General features: G+C 40.5%; 1 protein-coding gene across 1 annotated transcript in view; it reads right to left on the bottom strand.

Moving 5' to 3' along the window:
• Positions 1-16,228, bottom strand: part of CATSPER3 (cation channel sperm associated 3) — a 34,992-nt gene extending 18,764 nt beyond the window's left edge. The window contains exons 1-2 of the mRNA XM_035014169.1: positions 15,025-16,228; positions 12,184-12,337 (exon numbers count right to left, since the gene is read on the bottom strand). Of these exons, the coding sequence (XP_034870060.1) occupies positions 12,184-12,337; positions 15,025-15,125 (255 nt within the window). The 5' untranslated portion in view covers positions 15,126-16,228. The remainder of the gene's footprint in view (positions 1-12,183; positions 12,338-15,024) is intronic.
• Positions 16,229-18,079: the final 1,851 nt, after the last annotated feature.

The raw sequence follows: 18,079 nt of genomic DNA, 5'->3' as shown, positions 1-18,079 counted from the left end.
AAATAAATAAATAAATAAATAAATAAATAAATAAATAAATAAATAAATAAATGAATGAATGAATGCAGGAGAAAATTAACTAGTGAAGCCATCTGCTCCTGGGCATTTCTTTGTTGGGAGATTTTTGATTAGCGATTTAACCTCTTTACTTATTATAGGTCTGTTCCAATGTCAGTTTTCTATTCTCTTCTTAAGTCAGTTTTGCAGTTAGTATGTTTCTAGGATTTGTCCATTTCATCTAGGTTGTCTAATTTGTTGGCATCCAATTGTTTATAGTATTCTCCTATAACCCTTTTTATTTCTATGAGGTCAGTAGTAATGTCCCAACTGTCATTTCTATTATTAGTAATTAGAGTCTTCTCTCATTTTCTTTAGTCAATCTAAAGTTGTCAATTTTGTCAATCTTTTCAAAAAATGAAATTTTGAATTTGTTAATTTCGTCTCTTCTCTATTATGTTTATCTCACTCTAATCTTTTTTATTTTCTTCTTTCTGCTAGCTTTTGGTTTGGTTTGCTCTTCTTTTTCTAGTTCCTTAAGGTCTAAAGTTAGGTTATTAATGTAAGATCTTTTCTCTTTCCTAATGCAGGCATCTACAGGTATGTATTTCCCTCTGAGCACTGCTTTTGCTGCATCCTGTTTTATTATGTTTAAGTTGAAGTATATTGACATACAATATTATATTAGTTTCAGGTGTACAACAGTGATTTGACATTTATATACATTATGAAATGCTCACCATAGTAAGTGTAGTTACCATTTGTCATCATACAAAGTTATTACAGTATTATTGACTATATTCCTTATGTGTTAGGTTGTGTGTTCATTTTCATTTACCTTAAAGTACTTTCTAATCTCCCCTGTGATTTCTTCTTTGACCTATTGGTTATTTAAGAGTGTTTCCATATATCTGAAAAATTTCCAGTTTTCCTGCTGTTACTCATTTCCAGTTTCATTCCATTGTTGTCAGAAAAATACTTTGTATGATTTAAATGTTTTTAAATTTATTGCATCTTGTTTTATGGCCTAACATATGGTCTATCCTGGAGAATGCTCCATGTACATTTGAGAAAAATCATTCTATTTTCTTGGTGAATTGACCTTTTTGTCAATATACAATGCCCTTGTCTCTCGGTTTTTGCCTTAATATCTATTTTGTCTGATATTCATATAGCCAACCCAGCTCTCTTTTCATTCCTAGTTGCATGGAATATCTTTCTCTATTCTTTTACTTTCAACCTGTTTGTATCTTTGGATCTCAAATAAATCTTTTGTAGACAACATATATTTGGATTTTAAAAAAATAACCCATTCTGTCCTAGTTAGAGAGCTCAATTCCTCTACATTTAAAGTAATTACTGATAAAGAAGAAATACCTCTGCCATTTTGTGATTTGTTGTATATATGTCACATCTTTTTTGTTCCTTAATTCCTCCATTACAGCTTTCTTTTGTGCTTGATTCTTTTGTAGTATACCACTTGGATTCCTTTCTCATTCTTCTTCTGTATATTTTTTTGTTATTTTCTTGGTGGTTACTCTCATGATTACAATTAAGCTCTTAAACTTGTAACAATCTATTTGTAATTAATACAACCTTAGCTTCAATAGTATATAATAATTCTGTTTCCTTAGAGCTCCATCCCCACCTCTTACATTTTTGTTGTCACAAAATACATTTTTATACATTGTGCATCCATTAACTATAATTATTGTTTTATGCATTTGTATTTTAAACCATATATATATGCATATATATGTGGTTTATATATATAAATATATATATATGGTGTGTGTATGTATATGTATTACAGTTACAAACCAAAAATATAATACTGGCCTTTTAACCAACTGAGCCACCCAGGCGCCCTATAATACTGGCCTTTTAAATATTTACCTATGTAGTTTCTTCTGTCAGTGTCTTCAAGTTACTGTCTAGTTTCATTTCCACCTAAAAGACTATCTTCAGCATTTCTTGTAGAGCTTCTAGCAGCAAACTCCTTCAGCTTTTGTGTATCTGGAAATGTCTTAATTTCTCCTTCTTTTTTTTCCCAGTACGCTCCATGGTGGGCATGGAGCCCAATGTAGGGCTTGAACTCATGACCCTGAGATCAAGACCTGAGCTGAAATCAAGAGTCAGACGCTTAACTGGCTGAGCCACCCAGGCGCCCCACTCCTTCATTTTTTGAAAGACAGTTTTGCTGGATATAGAATTTTTGGTCAACAATATTTCTCTCTCAGTACTTGAAATATGTTCTGTCACTTACTTCTGTCCTCCATAGTTTCTGAGGAGAAACCAGCTGCTAATCTTACTAAGAATTCCTTGTATGTGACAAGTTTCTCCTGTCTCAGTGCTTTCAAGATTCTCTTTGTCTTTGGCTTTTGACAGCTCAGTTACGTGTCTCAGTGTAGATCTCTATGTGTTTGTCCTTGGAGTTTACAGAGATTCTTGGATGTGTATATCCTTTATCAAATCTGGGAAATTTTTAGCTATTATTTTTTCAAATATTCTTTCTGCCTCTTTCCCTGTCTCTCCTCTCCTTCTGGAACTTCCAATAGGTATATGTTGATATGTTTGATTGTGTCCCACAGGTCTCTTAAACTCTGTTCATTTATCTTCGTTCTTTATTCTTTCTGTTCCTCAGATTAAGTCCAATAGATTTGTCTATTTCACTGATTATTTCTTCCACCTGCTCAAATCTGCTCTTGAACCCTCCAGTGAATTTTTCAGTTATTGTACTTTTCAGCTCCAGAATTTGTTTGATTCTGGTTGGTTATAATTTCCATCTCTTTATTGATATTCTCTCATTCTTGACACATTGTTCTCCTGGTTACCTTTAGCTCTTCGCCATGATTTCTTTTAGCTCCCTGAGCATATTTTATACAGTGGACTCACTAAAGTCTTTGTCTAGTAATTCCAATGTCTATGCTTTCTCAGCATTTTCTTTCTTTTTTTTTTTAAAGATTTATTTTATTTATTTGACAGAGAGAGTGAGCACAAGCAGGTAGAGCGGCAGGCAGAGGGAGAGGGAGAAGCAGGCTCCCTGCTGAGCAAGGAGCCCGATGCGGGGCTCGATCCCAGGACCCTGGGATCATGACCTGAGCTGAAAGCAGTTGCTTAACGACTGAGCCACCCAGGCGCCCCTCAGGGACAGTTTCTATTCAATTCTTCTGTATAAAAGCCATATCTACTTGGTTTTTTTGCATGCTTAAATTTTTAGAACTAGACATTTATTTTTTTTTAGAGATTTTATTTATTTGACACAGAGAGCAAGAGAACACAAGCAGGGGAACAACAGAGGGGGAGGCAGAAGCAGGCTCCCCACCAAGCAGGGAGCCCAATGCAGGGCTCGATCCCAGGACTCTGGGATCATGACCTGAGCCAAAGGCAGATGCTTAACCATCTGAGCCACCCAGGTGCCCCTGAAACTAGACATTTTAAATATTATGATGTAATAACTCTTTTTTAAAAGATTTTATTTATTTATTTGAGAGCGAGAGAATGAGCAGGGGGAAGGGCAGAGGGAGAGAGAGGAGCAGACTCCCTGCTGAGGGGGGAGCCCCACATGGGGCTTGATCCCAGAACCCTAAGATCATGACCTGAGCCAAAGGCAGAAGCCCAACCAACTGAGCCACCCAGGCACTAATACAGTGTAGTAATTCTAAAAATTCAGATTCTTCCCTTTCCTCAGAGTTTGTTACTTTTTGTGGGTAGTAGTTTTTTGTTTAGTGGCCTGTCTAAACAGTTTTGTTAAAACTGTATTCTTGGGACACCTGGGTGGTTAAGTCAGTTAAGCGTCTGCCTTCGGCTCAGGTCATGATCCCAGGGTCCTGGGATTGAGCCCCGCATCGGGATCCTTGCTCAGCAGGGAACCTGCTTCTCCCTCTGCCTGCCGCTACCCCTGCTTGTGCTCTATCTCTCTCTCTCACAAATAAAATCTTTAAAGTGAATTAAATCAATCAATCAATCAATCAATCAATCAGTACTCTTTGCAGGGAGCCCGGTGGCTCAGCTGGTAAAGCATGTGACTCTCGATCTCAGGGTTGTGGATTCAAGCCCCACATTTAGTGTAGAGATTACTTAAAAGTAAAATCCTAAAATATTTTTTTAAACTGTATTCTTTGTCATGTATGGTCTTTGAAGTGTCTTCCTTTAGCTAGTGCTTAAGGAGAGATCTTCTTAAATGCCTCAAGCAAAAAGAAGAAAAGAAGGAAGGGAGGAAGGAACAAGAGAGAAAGAGGGAAGGGGAAGGGAGGGAGGGAGGGAAAGAAAAAAGAAACCCTCATAGTCTTTGCAGAATGGCTCTGTGTTGGGGGACTCCTCTAATGCTTAGCCAAGTCATTTATAACTCTACCTTAGCCTTCATTCCCTACTTGCACTGAGCCTAAAGATCAGCCAGAGGTGAAAACTTGGGGTCTTCTCAGGTCTCTTCTAAGAGGGTGTCCTGCCCTGGGCATTTACGGCTCTCTAAACTCTCCCATATATATGGGAACTTGTTAATGCCTTCATTTTCCAAAAACTCTCCTGGATTTTCTTCTCAGGCTTTCAGCATGTCCTTTGTTTATATCAACTGGTTTGTTGTTGTTGTTGTTTTGCCCCAGATGGCGGTGGGTTATTCATTTGCCGCTCACTGCTTTTGAGAAATGCTCTCTACAGAATTACCTTTCCGCACTGAGAAAGTTCCCAGTTAGGCAAAACAAAGGTAATAGCCTTGCATCAGTCCTTCAGGTAGTCCTGAAGGTCAAAAGAGACAACACAACTCTTTAAGAACAAGGTCTGCAGAAAAAACAAAAAACAAAAAAACAAAAAACAAATGAACAAAAAAAACAAGGTCTACTCTGCTGCTTCTGGACCCAAAGAGACCAGAGTCCTACAATGAGAACTTAGGCTACCATCTTGAGGGCAATCACCATGCTGAGGAGGGGAGTGGGTCAGGGACAAATTAAAATGTTGCAAAGTTTTCTTATCTTTTAAAGGTTGACTCTTTCTTGGGACGCCTGGGTGGTGCAGTTGGCTAAGCATCCAACTCTTGGTTTCAGCTCAGGTCATGATCTCAGTCATGAGATGGAGCCCTGTGACAAGCCCCAGGTTGGGCTCCAAGCTCAGCAGGGAGTCTGCTTCGGATTCTCTCTCCTTCTCCCTCTGCCCCTCCCCGCTCTACTCGCTCACACTCTCTCTTTAAAATAAATAATCTTTGGGATGCCTGGGTGGCTCAGTCAGTTAAACATATGCCTTCAGCTCAGGTCTTGATCCTGGGGTCCTGGGATCAAGTCCCACATCGGGCTCCCTGCTCAGTGGAGAGCCTGCTTCTCCGTCTGCCCCTCCCCCTGCTTATGCATGCACTCTCTCTCTCTCTGACAAATAAATAAAATCTTTTTTAAAAAAATAAAATAATCTTTTTTAAAAAATAGAAAAAAGTTGGCTTTCTTGATTCACTGTTCAGTCATTTACTATAAACCTTTGACTGTTTTCCAGAGTTCTGACAGTTTTTGCCCCTTTTCAGGTATTTCTATGGACAGATGGACCCTTAGAGCTACCTACTCTTACCATTTTCACTGACATCACTCATCTTTATTTTTGAAGGATGGGTTTTCTGGATGTAGAATTCTTGGCTGACAGTCTTTTCCTTTCAGCACTTTGAATACAATATCCCACTGCCTTCTGGCCACTGTAGTTTCCAGTGATAAATCAGCATTAATTTTGAGGATCCTTTGTATGTGATGAATCACTTCTCCACTGGTACTCTCAAATTCTCTTTCAACAGTTTTTTTATGATGTGTCTAGATGAATTTCTGAGTCTATTCTTAGAGTTTGCTGATATTTTTAGATGTGTGGATTGTTTTTCATCAAATTTGGGGAATTTTTGGCCATTATTCCTTTGTATTTTTTTTTCTGCCCTTTCTCTCATCTCCTGGGACACCTTGTTTATTTAATGGTGTTCCACATGTCTCTGCTCACTTTTATTCCTTCATTTTTCTTTCTGTTCCTCACACTGGAGAATCTCAATTGACCTATCTTTCTGTTTTTCAATTCCTTCCTCCACTTGCTCAAATCTGCTACTGAATTCCTCTAGTGAATTTTTCATTTCAATTATTGTACTTCTCAACTAAAGAATTTCTATTTTGCTCTTTTTAATAATTTCTCTCTTTATTCATATTCTCTATTTGGTGAGACATTCCTCTCATACTTTCCTTTAGTTCTTTAGATAGAATTATTTTTCTTGAGTCCTTTGAACATATTTACAAGCTCTAATTTAAAAATCTTTGCTTAGTAAGCCTAAGAAAGGGGCTTCCTCAGGGACAGTTTCTGCTGACTGTACTTTTATTTGCTTTTGTTGGGGCCAAACATGCATGTTTCAAGATTTTTTGTTGTTGTTAGAAAGTGGGTATTTTAAATTATATAAAATTGGAACCCTGGACATCAGATGATCCCCTCTCCCTAGAATTTTGTTATTGTTTCCATTTTTTTTAAGGGACTTTCCAGAAGTATTTCTGTAAAGTCTGTATTCTTTGTTATGTGTGGCCAAAGACCCACTCAGCTAACTTAATGGTCTGCTAATGAATGCACAGATATTTCTATAAATGCCTGGGCCCACTAAGTCTCCCAGCCTTTGCCATGAGGTTGAGTGTTGGGGCATACATTTAATAGTCCAGCAGTTTACATCTCTGCCTTAGCCTTCATTTCCTGCTGGCAGAGTCTCAAGATTTTCCAGAGGTGACAGGGTCTTCTCAGGACCTTCCTGATACTTTCATTGAGATCCTCCTGGATCTCAGGTCCAGGACCTTCCTGATACTTTCATTGAGATCCTCCAAAATGGTAATAATTTCTCAGAGTTTCATAGTTAATCAAGGGTTTTCATACATGTTATCCAATGATCTCAGCCATCCTGTGTGCATTAATAACATCACTTTACAAATGTTGAGCTGAACAATTCTGAGATTAAGTAACTTGCCAAAGCCCCAATTTCTGTAACACTGAAATCTGCATCCCTTCCACGGCACAGAACATCCCCCAGGCTTGCAAACCAGGGTCCGTATGTTTTGTGACCCACATGGCCTCTGGAGGGCAATCAAAGATTCAGATTCCTCAACTCGGCTCTTCCCCTGACTCCTATCAAGTGCCATACCTACCATGATGTTCTACGGTCCATTACCAAACACTGCAGAATGCTGGGGTAGATGCACTGCCATACCAACAGGTTCACAGAAGTGGTGCCAAATGGACACTGACCCTCACATCACCACATCCATGGCCTCTGACCCCACATTGTGTTGATGCTGACCATTTTTACCACCAAGAAAGAAATTTGTTATTTACTATAAATGAAGATAGAGTACATTTTTAACCATTTTATTATACAGCAAAACACACATAGAGAACCACACAAACAAATATATAGCCTAATGGACTGTTACAAGGCCAACACCCCTGTAACTACCACCTGGGTCAAGAAATACAACTTTGTTCACCAGCTATCCCAAAAGTCCTCCACGTGCACCATCCCAATTACAACTTCCTCCCTTTCCCCCACATTAACCACTATCCTGATTTTCATAGTAATCACTCTCTTGCATTTCTCTATACATAGGAACCCATGTATACATCCCTGGAACTAATACTTTAGTCGTGCCCTTTAAGTTTTTTTTTTTTTTTTTTAATTTGATGTCTTTCAAGTCTTCCATTCCTTTTTTCCTTTCAATTTACCTGTTGATGAATCCAGGCAGTTTGACTGGTAGAATTTCCCAGTCTGGATTTTGCTGACTACACACTCATGGTGCAGCTCAGCATGCTCCCCTGTCCTCTATTTTCCAGAAACAGGTAGTTGGATCCAAAGACTAGATCAGATTCAGGTTTCATCTCTTTGGCAAGATTATAGGTTCTGTTCTTTCATAGCAGGCATATATCTGCTTGCCTCCCCTTTTATGATGGTAGCAGCCACTCATGCTCATCGCCTAGATCCATTTCTTCGCTGGGGGTTGAAAATAGTGATACTCTACTTCTATCATTTCCCTTTTCATTTATTTTTTTTAAGATTTTATTTATTTGACAGAGAGAGACACAGCGAGAGAGAGGGAACACAAGCAGGGGGAGTGGGAGAGGGAGAAGCAGGCTCCCTGCAGAGCAGGGAGCCCGATGCGGGGCTCGATCCCAGGACCCTGGGATCACGACCTGAGCCAAAGGCAGACGCTTAACGACTGAGCCACCCAGGCACCCCTCCCTTTTCATTTATTAACTGGGATATTTCTATAGAGTTTTCCCTTACTGACTGTATGGTTACTCAGTAATATGGTTATATAAGGACAGTAATGCTTGACTCTTTCTCTTAATAGTTTTAAAGATAAAAATTAGTTCCTTATTACCCTTCAAAAGTGACCGGTTAGTTTTGGGTATCATTATAAACTTATGGACTATTTGAGGCATTCCAATCCATTTTAATTATCATCCTTATTGAAGCCCAAAGTGTCCCATCTTTGGCGCGTAGGAGCCTCTTCAAGTTGTCTCCTGAGTCCTTTGACATGACCCCAGTAATCTTTGACAGCTTCCTTGCTATGTGTATGACAAGATATTCCTGACTCATCTGGTATGTTTTTTGCCTTGACTTGTGGTCAATCATTTCTCTAAAAATCCCTAGTTTGTTTTTAGTGAGAAATGGTATTTCAACATCACATGAACTGTGAGCACTATGGCTGCATAATTGCTGAGTGGTCAATGGTCTAGGTCTTTCATGGTTAAGGATAAAATACTTTAGTAATTTATCCTGATGCTTCCAACTTAAATGTCAAACTAGAGGGTTTTTACTTAGCTTTGTCTGTATTACCTCTGTTTCTCCTTTCTTCCATGAGTATACTGGTTCTCAAGAACAAAGAGGGTAACAGAACTAAACTGTCCCATATTTGCCCATCTGCTTTATCCCATATTTCACACACAACAGTCTCAAAATGGCACTACTGAAAGTATCTCCACTAAGTTGACTTCTAAAAATGGTTTAAAATTTTTTTGGCATTAACTCTCCCCACTCTCCTCCATTTTTGAGTTGTACTGTATCTTCACTGTCAGAGGATAGATTCATTATATGTTGTATTCTCTCCTTGTTAGCCCACAATTATGATTAATTCTACCAATAACTGCATTTAATGCTCATCACTCATCCTAATGTTGATGCATCTCTAGTCATTTTGGTTGGCTGCAACTTATTCTTTACCAAAGGAAGGGCTCAAGGGAACACTATCACCCAAGTGTTTTCATGATTGATGACAGTCTCTCTGTGTGTGTTATACTTGAAAGTCAATTAAAATGGATCTAGAGGGGCGCCTGGGTGGCTCAGTCGTTAAGCGTCTGCCTTTGGCTCAGGTCGTGATCCCAGGGTCTTAGGATCGAGTCCCACATCGGGCTCCCTGCTCTGCAGGGAGTCTGCTTCTCCCTCTCCCACTCCCCCTGCTTGTGTTCCCTCTCTCGCTGTGTCTCTCTCTGTCAAATAAATAATAAAATCTTTAAAATAAATAAAATAAATAAAATAAAATGGATCTAGAATTCTTGGTTCACATTTTCTTCCCTGAAGTATCTTAAATGTTTTCCTTTAGCATAAAGCGTTACCATAGCAAAGTCTGCCAATACTTGCCCTTTCCTCAGCAGCCTCTTTGCCCAGATGCTCAGTTTCTTCCACCCCCCTTTCATTTAGGGTTCAATAATTTTACTAGAATGTTTCAGTGATTGTTGTTCTAAATCCATATTCTCAGGTGTGTAACATGTGCTCTTTCAATACTGAATTTCAATTCTTTTATTTCAGGTAACATTTCTGAGATTATAGATTTGTGTCTGTTCCATCCCTTTACTTTGTTGGTGTTTCAAATCAGGGACTCCTAGTATCCTTATGTTGGATCTTTTCTTCCTCCCCACCCCCACTGTCTTTTTTTTTACTTTTTTTCTTTTTACTTTTTTTTCTTATTTTATTTTTAAGTAACCTACACCCAACGTGGGGCTCAAACTCACAACCCCAAGATCAAGAGCCGCATGTTCCACCAACTGAGACAGCCAGGCGCCCCTTCCCCCATTCTCAATATTCATTATTTTCTCTTGAATCCTTTTTATTTCTTCACTTATGATTGATTTTTTAAAATCTCTTCCTTGGGCATCTGGGTGACTCAGTCGGTTGAACGTCTGCCTTCAGCTCTGGTCACGATCCCAGGGTCCTGGGATCAAGTCCTACATCAGGCTCCCTGCTCAGCAGGGAATCTGCTTCTCCCTCTCCCACTCCCCCTGCTTGTGTTCCCTCTGTCGCTGTGTCTCTCTCTCTCTCAAATAAATAAATAAAATCTTTAAAAAAAAAAAAGAAAGAAAGATGCTACAGTTTTTATCTGTTTTGTGGACATGTCTTTGTGGTGGGCTTCTACTATCTACAGGGATATTATTCTCCAATTTATTCTCTTTTCTCATTTCATAATAATTCTGTGTGGGATTTTACCTCAATCTCTTTATAATATACTTTTTCCTATGACATTACTTTTCCTGAACTTTTCAAATGTGTGGTTCTAACTTCACATAGCTCCCTCTTCTGTTTTAAAGATGTGCTAGCTTGATTTTTAAGGCTTCTTCGTTCCATTCCCCTCCTCCAATTTTATCTGGACCTTCTCTTTCTTCATCTCTGGGTCTCTACCCTGCTCAATTTTTATTCCACTCCCATTATTTCTTCTAAGTGGATGGGGAGCAGGGGCAGGGAGGGGAGGGGAATGTCCCTGAAGGGAGCTTTGGCTGGTCACTCTTCAGAGTTCACAAGGTCCAGACTGTTATACACCCTTCAGAAATTACCAGGAACCTCTTGTACTAACCCAGTACTGGACTGAACAACACCCTTCCCAATATCAAATACTGTTCACCGACAGATGAATGGATAAAGAAGATGTGGTATATATATACAATGAAATATTACTCAGCCATCAAAAAGAATGAAATCTTGCCATTTGTAACAATGTAGATGGAACTAGAAGGTATTATGCTAAGTGAAATAAGTCAGTCAATGAAAGGCAAATACCATATCATTTCACTCACATGTGGAATTTAAGAAACAAAACAGATGAACATAGGGGAAAGGAAGGAAAAATAAAATAAGATAAAAAGAGGGAGGGAGACAAACCATAAGAGACTCTGAACTCTAGGAAACAAACTGAGGGTCGCTGAAGGGGAGGTGGGTGGGGGATGGGGTAATAGGGCGACGGGCATTAAGGAGGGTCCTTGAGGTAATGTGCACTGGGTGTTATATGCAACTGATGAATCACTAAATGCTACCTTAAATTAAGTAATTTGAGATTGCTTAAATTCTACCTTATATACTAATAATACAGTATATGTTAATTAGAAAATGCTGGTCTCACATCAGCCCATATTTTCCAGTTAGTATTTACTGAACGTCCTCTGCTTCCTCTCCCTCAGAGCCTAATACTCTGCAGTTGTGGCTCATAGTAAGGATACCTTTTTTTTTTTTTAAAGATTTTATTTATTTATTTAATTGACAGGGAGAGAGAGATAGAGACAGTGTGAGAGGGAACACAAGCAGGGGGAGTGGGAGAGGATGAAGCAGGCTTCCCGCCGAGCAGGGAGCCCGATGCGGGGCTCGATCCCAGGACCCTGGGATCATGACCTGAGCTGAAGGCAGTCGCTTAACCACTGAGCCACCCAGGCGCCCCAGTAAGGATACCTTTTTAACTAGTTTTGATTTCAGTCTTGCCCAAGGGTTTTGGTTTTGCTCCCAAGTTGCTCCATTTCGCTTTTTTCAAGATTGATTGATTTATTTTTTGAGCGAGAGAGAGAGCGCACGCACGCGGGGGAAGGAAAGAGGGAGAGAATCCCAAGCAGACTCCCTGCTGAGTGCGGAGCCCGACACGGGGCTCAGCCTCACAACCCTGAGGTCATGACCTGAGCCGAAACCGAGAGCTGAGTGCTTAACTGGACTGAGCCACCCAGGTTGGTTTTCTTTTTTTCTTTTTTGGAGGAAATTCGGAGAGATGAAAAGACCATGTCACCACTGCTACTATTTTGCTCCCATCTTTCCAGATTTTAGAGTCTATTTTTTAAGTCCTTAGAGCTTTTCTGTGGGAAATTTTCTTGAACAAAATGCCTGAAAAATCTTATACCATTTTCACAAATAAAAAGGATGAAACAGAAGAAACTTTACCCATTTTGTCTGCTTACCTCAAAAAGTCTGAACAAGTTGTATTTTGTACTATAATCAGTCCACAAGACCACAAAAAAGGCATTCAGTGAGACGATGCTAATCATAATCATCTTAAAAAGACGACTCATTATGACTCTCTTCACAAATGCCTGACACTGAGAATCTCTCCTCCTGTCAAAAAGTTGAATAAGAGGTATGATTATCTTACAACAGAACTAGATCCCAAACATTACATACTTTTTGTAGAGATGAGGTTCTGCTTTCTCCCCTCTGTGAATATAAATTTAAATATACTTTTAAATTGCAACACAGGGGCGCCTGGGTGGCTCAGATGGTTAAGCGTCTGCCTTCGGCTCAGGTCATGATTCCAGGGTCCTGGGATCGAGCCCCACATCCAGGCTTCCTGCTCAGTGCACAGCCTGCTTCTCCCTCTCCCTCTCCCATTCTCTCCGCTTGTGCTCTCTGGCTCTGTCTATCTCTCTGTCAAATAAATAAATAAAAACTTCGGGGCGCCTGGGTGGCTCAGTTGGTTAAGCGACTGCCTTCGGCTCAGGTCATGATCCTGGAGTCCCGGGATCGAGTCCCGCATCGGGCTCCCTGCTCGGCGGGGAGTCTGCTTCTCCCTCTGACCCTCCCGACCCTCCCCCCTCTCATGCTCTCTCTCTCTCAGTCTCTCTCTCAAATAAATAAATAAAATCTTTAATAAATAGATAAATAAATAAATAAATAAATACTTGAAAAATAAATTTATAATAAAATAAATTAAAATTTAAAAGAAATAAAAATTTAAAAATAAATAATTAAATAATAAAAATTATAAATAAATAAATAAATAATTGCAACACAATGCAGGACACCTGGCTAGCTCAGTCAGTAGAACAAGCGATTCTGAGTTTGAGCCCCACATTGGGTGTAGAGATTACTTAAATAAATGTGTGGTTTTTTTAATTGCAACACAATGCTGACTGAATGACGACTAAAATATGTATGATGAGGGGCGCCTGGGTGGCTCAGTCGTTAAGCATCTGCCTTCAGCTCAGGTCATGATCCCAGGGTCCCGGGATCAAGCCCCGAATCAGGCTCCCTGCTCCGAGGGAAGCCTGCTTCTCCCTCTCCCACTCCCCCTGCTTGTGTTCCCTCTCTCGCTGTGTCTCTGTCAAATAAATAAATAAAATCTTTAAAATAAATAAATAAATCATAATAAAAAATAAATAAAATATGTATGATGACCCCTGAGTTGATCTGTCCCCACTCAGTTACTTAGTTCCTTCTCTTAGACCTCTGGGCGGAAAAAAAATGATTACTAGTCCTTCTCAAGCAAAACAAAGCATTGTCTTCATTTACTCCTTCAATAAATTTTTACTGAGTGATTACTAATGCCAGGCAAGAGAGCAAACAGCAGACACTGTGGACATAAGGAGAATAAAACTAAATATTGTCAGTCTAGAAGGAAAAACTGGTAATAATCAAATCATCACCCATACAAGTGTTCACAAATCAGTGATAAAAAAACAAACTGGACACCCTAAGAAAAAATGGGCAAACACACAGTCAATTCATGAAATAACTTCAAATGGTAATGAACTTCCCGAAAATGTTCAGTAGCACAACTAACGGGGCCGGGGGGATGCAAATTAGGTACAGCCATTATTTTTGCTTACAAAATTAGCAAAGATTTAAATGTAATAGTATCTAATGCTGGCAACAGTGTGGTGTGATGAGGCAGTCTCATAAACTGCCAGGGGGCGTGTAAATTGGCCAACTCCTCTAAAAAGCCTTAGAACTACTTTTAACCTCCAATCCAAGGAACCTACCCCAAGAGAATGCAATCTGGAATGAAGTGGCTCTGGCCAAACATGTTCATCCCAGCATTACTTACAGTAGCAAGAACTTGGAAACAGTTTAATTTAAAAGTCTAACAAGAAAGACTGGTTAAGTACATGATGGCATATCCATCTCATGGAATATTATATAGATACTAAAATATGCCTATGCATTTTTCGTGGCTTAAAAAAATGTTTATGATCCACTGGACAGCAAAACACAAAAACAAGACAAGATATAAAATTCTCTACTCGGTATTATTTCAACTGTGCAAAAACAGGTAGAAAAAACTGAGCAAGACACCTGCCAAAATGTTGACAGTGTCTGCCTATGCATGGTAAGCTTACAGTAATTCTTTTTCTTGGTTATATTATATTTATCTATGCTTTCCAATTTTTCTCAAAAAGTATGTATTATTTTTTCTCATTACGTGTAACAAATGAACACACTCTCCTAACAGTAAATACAGAATGTATGTACTTTTATAATCTATAAAAACAAGATGTATAATTTTCATTGTTTGTTTTGAGATCAGGTCTGTTACCTCCAAAAAACCTTCAAATTTTCTAACACAGCAGTTAATAAAAGCAAAGTAAAAAGGACAGAAAGATAAAAGGACTAAACAGAGTAAAATTCAGTGTATGGGTCAAGTAAGAGCGTGACTGAATGTTGACTTAACTAGCCAGTCATGATATTAAAGCCAAAGAAGCAAAATGTTTGGCTGAGCCTTCACCAACCTCACCAGTTGAGAGGAGGCAGACCGTCAAGGGCATGCACCTCGCTTTGGGCAGCCAAATGCCCCCAAGCTGCCATTTGCACGTTTCTTAACAAGCAATAGAAACAAAGAACATTTGGGGTACCTGGGTGGCTCAGTTAAGCATCTACCTTTGGATCAGGTCATGATCCCAGGGTCTTGGGATCAAGTCCCGCACCGGGCTCCCTGTTCTGCAGGGAGCCTCTTTCTCCCTCTGCCTCTGCCTCTCTCTCTCTGTCTCTCATGAATAAATTTAAAAAAAAAAAAAAAGAATATTTACTGAAATTTCCCGAATCTCGCACAGAACGCCACTGATGGATTATCCAACAGCGAGCTAGAAGTGACTCTTGTATTGTTCTGGTAATGAAATTGTTGAGACATTTTCCAAATTCTCAATTTTTATTCCTTGCTTTGATCATCCAACAGAAAATCTCTGCTTAGGGATTTCCATGGCATCTAGATTCCAAGAGGCCACAGAGCAGGGCCCACAAAAGGAACTCTTGCTTTATGATGTCGTTCTTGGGCATTCTAATATATTACTAGCCTGCAGGCCCCCAGAGTCAAATACTCCCTAGCTGATCTATGCTGAGATCCTCTCTTCGCAGGGAGACTACGCACCTCAGTTCAGTGAAAGGGATACAAGTACACAGAAACTGTGAAACTCCAGGCTAAATCTGGGAGATACCAGAGCTAGAGCAGACAAAAGCCCTTCCTTTCTCTGAGGGTGCCTGGGTGGCTCAGTTGGTTAGGCATCTGCCTTCGGCTCAGGTCATGATCTCCGGGTCCTGGATCAAGCCCCACATTGGGCTTCCTGCTTAGTAAGGAGTCTATTTCTCTCTCTCTCCCTCTCTGCCCCTCCCCACTGCTCATTCTCTCTCTCTCTCTCTCAGATAAAAAATAAAATCTTAAAAAAAAAGAAGTATCCACATCTGGTAGACAAAATCCCTTACTAATGTGTTAAGACTAAGTTAAGGGTCATATAAGAGGGAAAAGCAAAGTTCTCTGGGGTTCTAAGAGCCAAGAGCATACATCCAGGGCACAGGACTGGAAACATCAGGACGGACAGAAAAGATTTTGATGGGTTGGGGCTAGAACAGAAGAAAAAGGAGGAACACAGAAGGTCAGCTATGCCCAGCACTAGCTTATGGGGGGCCTGTAACGTGCATATACGACCCTCCTAAAGCATAGGGGATGAGGCTGTGCGGCTGAGATATTTTAAGTACAAGAGCCATAGGGTTTTTGCTCTATTCAATTCTTGGGATTGATATATTCTCCTTGCTTTCCTTTCCTAATCCCTTTGGCTTCTAAGGCAAATCTAGACAGAGGGATCTGGGTAGCCCTCTGTTGTACTAAACCTTTAGTGGCTAAACTGGTCACATTCCTGGGAACATAAATTCTTGAGCCATAAGAAAAGCAAGTAATGGGGCGCCTGGGTGGCTCAGTTGGTTAAGCGACTGCCTTCAGCTCAGGTCATGATCCTGGAGTCTCAGGATCGAGTCCCGCATCAGACTCCCTGCTCAGCAGGGAGTCTGCTTCTCCCTCTGATTCTCGCCCCTCTCATGTTTTCTCTCTGTGTCTCATTCTCTCTCTCAAATAAATAAATAAAATCTTTAAAAAAAAAAAAAAAGCAAGTAATCACTGCAATAGTTCTGTAGTCCCAGGCATTCTAAAACAAATGTATATGACTGTTCCTGGTAGGAAAACACTCTTGTAGGCAACCAGTACACTGAACTGGGAAATAACATCCTATTTACTCAATTTCTGCATTTAAAATCATCAACAGTGAAGTGCTAAGAATCACTTCAACTCACGTCCCCAAGATTCAAACTTTAGCCTCATCTTCCCACTCTACATTCTCTTCCTCGGGGATCAGCTCCTCCTATACCTCCTACTGCCTCCTTTGGTCATATGGCCCCTAATGCATTCTGGGCTCATGCCCAACATCCCCACAGTGGCCACCTGGAGCAGCTGCTGGGAGAAAGCCTTAATTAGTTCTCCACCTGAATCTGTTTCCACCTGCCCCAATACATCAATGTGTCTACTCAAGTTGGGGGACATAGAAGGCCCTTGGTAGGTGTATGCTGTAGGAATATACAAATGAACGGCATCAGGGATCCTTACGCTCGCTCAAACAGCTGAGCATGGTGGAAGTCCATCTCCAGGAACCCCAATGGTATACTTCCATGCCTTCCCTCTTAGAGCATCAAAGCACACTTTGGGGGAGAAATGGAGAGGAGATTAAGGATGTAAAGAATTCTTTCATGATGCTTGGAGGGGTGAGGAAAGATGGCCAGCTGGAAGCAGCAGAGAGAAGTCCAGTTGTTGTTAGAATGTCCCATCAGCACAGCCAAGCACAGCTGAATGTGGTTTCTGAAGTCACTGATGAACACATCTAGTCTGGGAATGGAACTCCAGCTGGTGAGCACAATCAGACGTGACAAGCTTCTCCAGGGCCTACCGAAATCATCCATATTTTCTCACGGACAGGTGGGCATGACAGGCACCCTGGGATAAGAAGCCAAAGGGGCACCTCCTCCGCCCTTTCAGCAGCAACTCACACTGTGCCCAACGTGGGCGCCACCCCCCCAACCACACACAGCTGGGGACGTAAGCAGTCAGCAGGCATGGCAGCTTGGTGACTCAAGTCTTCTGGCCAAGAGTCACTCCTTTACCTGTCCCAAGAACTGGCACTGAAAAAAAAGCTCACATATGATAGCCAAACTCTATTACAGCTCTTGGTGTTTTGCAGGGAATTCCACAAAATTGAAAGTTAGAGTTCAACCAGTCTATTTTTGAACACTGGATGAGAGAGCATATAGACTGCTCCGTACTTACACTAGTCCTGCAGGACATTAATGGGAGTCAGGTTTGGGTCCAAACACAATATACATGCTGCTTTCTGTCTAGAGCAAAAACATAAAGAACCACGCTCATTCTGTTTATCCAAAGATTTCCTAACTCCTACCAATGCCAGGAAGTAACCATTATTTTCACAACGTTAACTTCAATTTAGAAAAGGGAACTGTCAAACATGCCGGCACCTGGTTTGTTACCTATGGAGGTCATCCAAAGGGTCACAGTTCATGTCTATGGAACTCCTCTCTACTCCAGAGATCATTTGGAAAGAAAATGGGAGGGAAACCAAAGCTTAGTACATCAGAAAAGCCACTGCCATCGCACAAAGATTTGGAATAGAAGGGAACCTGGGAGCCTCCAACGTTGACAGTGCCTTTTGAGGCTGAAATGTCAGTTACTTGAACAGTCTGGAGATTCATTCTGTTGGAATTTACCCTGGTGAGTACTTCCACAGCCTTCTACTGTGGGATCTCTGCAGT

The sequence above is a fragment of the Mirounga leonina genome, unplaced genomic scaffold (genome assembly GCF_011800145.1).
Source record: "Mirounga leonina isolate KUSES-001 unplaced genomic scaffold, KU_Mleo_1.0 Mir_168, whole genome shotgun sequence".
NCBI classification, from domain to species: Eukaryota; Metazoa; Chordata; class Mammalia; order Carnivora; family Phocidae; genus Mirounga; species Mirounga leonina.
Note: the sequence above shows the minus strand (reverse complement) of the source record. Positions and strands in the feature narration are given on the sequence as shown.